The 5,778-nt window shown below is 41.6% G+C and overlaps 1 protein-coding gene across 1 annotated transcript; it reads left to right on the top strand.

Moving 5' to 3' along the window:
* Nucleotides 1-2,241: 2,241 nt before the first annotated feature.
* On the top strand, nucleotides 2,242-3,192 carry LOC141082648 (olfactory receptor 5V1-like). The gene has a single exon (XM_073566598.1). The coding sequence runs from the start codon at nucleotides 2,242-2,244 to the stop codon at nucleotides 3,190-3,192; it is 951 nt and encodes a 316-aa protein (XP_073422699.1).
* The last annotated feature ends 2,586 nt before the right edge of the window (nucleotides 3,193-5,778 follow it).

The raw sequence follows: 5,778 nt of genomic DNA, 5'->3' as shown, positions 1-5,778 counted from the left end.
CCATCGGAAGATGCCTGCACACACACACAACCCCCGTCAGGCTCGCACAGACCCCCGGCAAGCCCGCACAGACCTCCGGCAGCCCGCACAGACCCCCGGCAGCCCGCACAGACCCCCGGCAGGCCCGTACAGACCCCCGGCAGGCCCGCACAGACCCCAGGCAGGCCCGTACAGACCCCCGGCAGCCCGCACAGACCCCCGGCAGGCCCGCACAGACACCCGGCAGCCCACACAGACCCCCGGCATGCCCGCACAGACCCCTGGCAGGCCCTCACAGACCCCGGCACGCCCGCACAGACCACCCGAGAGGCCTGTACAGACCCTGCCCGCACACACAGACACGCACAGTGTCCACCCACACACCGCCCACACTCTTCCCCCCTCCCGAACTGGATGTGCAAGGAAAGAAAGGGTTTATTTTTATTCCGATAGGACCTGCTGAAGTGCATTGTGCACAAAACGGCTGTTGTCCGTCTTTTTACATCTCACCCGTGCCGATGCCTATGCTTTGTCAATATGAAATAAAGTGAATCATTTCAAGAGAACGGTGAGTGCCATCCTGCTGTCTTTTTCTACTATGACATCTCTATACAAGACATACATAATGAATTAATAACTATTAATAAGTGACAAAAAATAACAATTTAATAGTTAACCATAAAATTTTGTTTCTTGTAATTTAAGTTTTCTAGCTAAACTAACATTGGCTCAAAGCAATTTCTTTCTACAATTTTAATGACCTCTCTCCAAAGACAATGCTGCACAGATAATTGGGCTGAGGCTCTCAAGTCGCCAGGGCCAAACAAATTGTACATTTTAAATTGGACTATGCTGATAGGAACAAAAATAGCTGCGGGATAAAATTTAAAGCCACTACCTGAATTAGTTATGTTCCCAGCTTCACAAGTATAGCGTACGGGAACACAACATAGATGGTGAACATCTCCATAATGATGAAATGATAGTATAATATAACTATCCAAATTAATGAAAAATTTACCATCAGGAAATTTATTTTCTAAGGCTAGTTTCACACTTGCTTTTTTTTGCAGCGCGTTTTTCCCGCAAAAAAACGCATTGAAAAAACGCATACAAAAGCATACAACTGCTGCGTTTTTTTCAAGCATTTTTATGAGCATGCATGAAAAAAACGCAGCGTTTTTATGCGTTTGTATGCGTTTTTAGTGCGTTTTTACCGCGTTTGCGTTTTTTTCCAACATTAGGTGGCCCCTCACACTAACCCAAACCATGACTTTACTAACCCTAACCCTGACCCTAACCCTTAACCCTAACCCTGACCCTAACCCTAACCCTAACCCTAACCCAAACCCTAACCCTAACCCTGACCTTAACCCTAACCCTAACCCTAACCCTGACCCTAACCCTAACCCTAACCCTGACCCTAACCCTAACCCTGACCCTAACCCTTAACCAAACCATACTTAACCCTAACCCTGACCCTAACCCTAACCCTAACCCTGACCCTAACCCTAACCCTGACCCTAACCCTTAACCAAACCATACTTAACCCTAACCCTGACCCTAACCCTTAACCAAACCATACTTAACCCTAACCCTGACCCTAACCCTAACCCTAAACCCCCTTAACTAACCCTAACTCTAACCCAAACCCCTAAATTCCATGGTTAACAAAAAAAAACGCATGTGCAAAAAAACGCATACATGAGCATGCCAGTGCGCACGTATGCGCATCCATAGGCTATAATGGCCATTTTTAGCGCAAAACGTGCGCATACGTGCGCATGCGCTTTTTTGCAGGGCCAAAAAATGCAACATGCTGCGTCTGGAAAATACAAACGCACACCCCAAAAAAACGCAGCGCATGAAAATCGCATACATGCGCTTACCAGCGCGCAGGTATGCGCACCCATGTTAAATATAGGGGAAAAAACGCATGCGCATGTATGCGTTTTTTTCCAGCGCAAAAAAACGCAAATGTGAAACCAGCCAAAGACTAGGTCGATCAGTATAGTAGTGCTAAGTCCAGGTGGCTATAACCATCCTTATACTACGCTAATAGTGTAATGTTTTGGAAAAATCTGATTCCCTACTTTTGCAATCTTTACTGAGAATTCTACTTTCTTATGCTGATTTTTAACTTTTGGAGCCAATATTTCACTTTCAATAGGATTTTAATTCATAATTTCGATTGAAATATATTTAATTATTCTCGAGATTAGTGTTTGCTATTAGTAAATTCTATTTCACCCACCAAAAAATATGTATGACAATGCTGTCGATCATGTAAATCAAACTATTGTAAGAACTTTTATTCTTCTGGGGCTTTCCAATATTTTTGGCCTTCAGATTCTTTTCTTCGTGTTGTTTTCGATTATGTACATGTTAACCTTAGGTGGAAACCTCTTACTGATAATTGTGGTTAAACTCAACCCCAAACTTCAGATATCCATGTACTTTTTATTGAGTAACCTGTCGATGGTTGACATTTGCTTCTCCTCCACTGTAGTCCCTAAAATTTTATTAAACACAATATCCCAGGACAGAAGTATTTATTTTGCTGGATGTGCGGCACAAATGTATTTTCATTTGGCTCTAGGTGGCACTGAATGTTTTCTCCTGGCCATCATGGCATATGATAGATATATCGCTATATGTAACCCACTGCGTTACTCAGCAATCATGGACAGGAGACTGTGTGTAAGTCTGGTGACTGGATGTTGGATTTTGAGTTTTATAAATTCATTTATTCTTACATTTTTAACCTTTCAACTTCCCTTCTGTAAGTCTAACCTCATCAGTCACTTTTTCTGCGAAATGCCACCACTCTTTCGACTTTCCTGCGGAGACATTTTTTACAATGAGTTGGCAGAGTATATTTCAGGTGCTATAGTTGCTCTTGGTTCTTTTTTGATAATTCTTTCATCCTATCTTTGCATTACCATAACTGTCTTAAAAATCCGTTCTAATAAGGCACGTCAAAAACTGTTCTCGACATGTGCCTCCCACATACTTGTAGTATCTCTCTACTATGGAACCATCATGTTTATGCATCTACATCCCAGATCTGCTTCTTCTTCAGAGCAAGATAGAGTTGTGACCATCCTCTACACAGTGGTGACTCCGATGCTAAATCCCATCATCTACAGTATAAGGAACAAGGATATTAAAGAAGCCATCAGAAAAACAATGAGTAAAGTCATACATCACTGATTTTGATGCCAAAAATTAAGATTTAGTTCCTAAAATTATATCAAATCATCGTTGATGGCCAAATAAAAATTACATGTTGTATTCATTTTGGATGGATAGTTTAATAACATTGAAAAGAGTATCTATGGGAATATTTAGACATGACATACAGAGCTATGTAGGTCATTGTTATAAGTATATCCTACACATAAAACTAGTGCAACTGGAAAAAATGAAGAGAGTAACTTGGTTATGTTGGGTAAGACATAGAACCTAAGGCCGGAGTCACACTTGCAACTGCAATGCGAGTCTCTCGCCTCTCCACCCGGCACTGCCTCCAGCAATCAGGACCGGAGCTTTCAGCTGCATAGAAATACATGAGGCCACACACGCCAGTGCTGAGTGCCTGGTGGCAGTGCCTCGTATTGAGGCGTGAGACTTGCACGAGTTTATCGCATTGCAGTTGCAAGTGTGACTCAGGCCTAAAAGTAATTATTGGTTCTAATGTCAACTCAAAATGGGGTTGTCCAGTGCTAAATCTTCAGGGATCGTTATTCTTGTCATCATAAAAATTGATATTCTTATGTTCTGGAAGGCCAATCTGACCCAATCCTTCGCCAATGTGTTAAATTGCAATGTGATTACAAACAAAGAGTAGTAAAAGGTAGCATTTGACAAAAATGTAACTTCAATATTTTGAAGTAGATTGAAAGGTTCTCTAATTGGGGTTTACAAGTACTTTATTCCTGTGTTTTCTCCAGAACTGTCCAAAGGGAGTAGGAGATCCTCCCCTGTAAGTTTGGTAATGCTATCTATAGGTGCAGTATATTGGGTAATGACATCAGCAGCCCAAATTAACAATTATTAAAAAATGCATGCTGCTACATTTCTAGGGCTATCAGTTTTTCTACTATATACAAAGGGGAGCATAAGTATTTAATACATGTCTGATTTTGCAATTTTCAAACATACAAAGAATGGAGAGGTCTGTAATTTTTATCGTAGGTACACTCCAACTGTAAGAAATAGAACCCTAAACAATCAAGAAATTCACATTGTATGATTTTTACACAATTAATTTGCATTTTATTAAATTAAATAAGTATTTGATACAACAGAAAAATAGAACTTAATATTTGGTACAGAAACCTTAGTTTGCAATTACAGAGGTCAGACTTTTCTTTTAGTTCTTGACCAAGTTTTCACACACTGAAGGAGGGATTTTGGCCCACTCATCCTTACAGATCTTCTCCAAATCTTTCAGGTTTCAAGGCTGTCACTGGGCAACATTGAGTTTCAGCTGCCTCCAAAGATTTTCTGCTGGGTTCAGGTCTGGAGACTGGCTACAACACTCCAGGACCTTGAAATGCTTCTTACAAAGCCACTCCTTAGTTGCCCTGGTTGTGTCTTTCAGGTCATTGTCATGCTGGAAGACCCAGCCATGACCAATCTTCAATTTCCTTTTACTGAGGGAAGGAGGTCGTTTGCCAAAATGTTCAGCTACATAACCCCATCCATCCTCCCTTCAATATGGTGCAGTCCTCCTGTCCCCTTGGCAGAAAAACACCTCGAAAGTTTGATGTTTCCCCCACCAAGCTTCACAGTTGGGACAGTAGTACTCATCCTTCTTCTTCCTACAAAAACACGGCAAGTTGAGTTGATACCAAAAAGTTTTATTTTGGTACCATCAGACCACATGACCTTCTCCCATCCCTCTTCTGGATCATTCAGATGGTCATTGTGAACATCAAACGGGCCTGGAGATGTGCTGGCATGAGCAAGGAGACCTTGCGTGCCCTTCAAGATTTTAATCTATGATGGTGTAGTGTCTTACTAACGGTAATGTTTGAGACTATGTTCACAGTTCTTTTTAGCTCATTGACCAGGTCCTCCTGTGTAGTTCTGGGCTGATTCCTGATTTTTTTAGAAAGATCCTTACCCCACGAGGTGAGAACTTGTATGAAGCCCCAGATTGAGAAAGATTGACAGTCATCTTGTGTTTCTTCCAAATTTTTTTATAATTGTGCCAACAGTTGTTGCTTTCTCACCAAGCTGCTTACCTATTGTTCTGTAGCCCAACCCAGCTTTGTTCAGATCTACAATTTTGTCCCTGTTGTCCTCACACAGCTCTTTGGTCTTGGCCATGGTGGAGAGGTTGGAGTGTGATTGAGTGTGTGGACAGTTGTCTTTTATACAGGTAACAAGTTCAAACAGGTGCAATTAACACAGGTAATGAGCGCAGAGTTGGAGGGCTTTTTAAAGAAAAACTAATAGGTCTGTGAGATCCAGAATTCTTGCTGGTTGGTAGGTGATCAAATACTTATTTCATGCAATAAAATGCAATTTAATTATTTAAAAATCATACATTGTGATATTCTGGTATTCATTTTTAGACTAAGTTCACACGTAGCATTTTTTTTGCATTTTCGCGGCGGTTTTAAACACGAGATTTTGCCGCGAAAATGCGAAAAATAAGCATCCCATGCAATCCTATGGGATTCCGCAATGCTGTGCTAATGCTACGGTTTTTTCCGCGGTGGAATTGCTTCATGGTAAAAAACGCAACATGCTCATTAATTTAGCGGAATCGGGGCGATTCCGCCCACA

The sequence above is a fragment of the Dendrobates tinctorius genome, unplaced genomic scaffold, assembly GCF_039654945.1.
Source record: "Dendrobates tinctorius isolate UK_male_01 unplaced genomic scaffold, ASM3965494v1 ptg000019l, whole genome shotgun sequence".
NCBI classification, from domain to species: domain Eukaryota; kingdom Metazoa; phylum Chordata; class Amphibia; order Anura; family Dendrobatidae; genus Dendrobates; species Dendrobates tinctorius.
The sequence above is the reverse complement of the archived record's forward strand: the minus strand, read 5'-3'. Positions and strand labels throughout refer to the sequence as shown.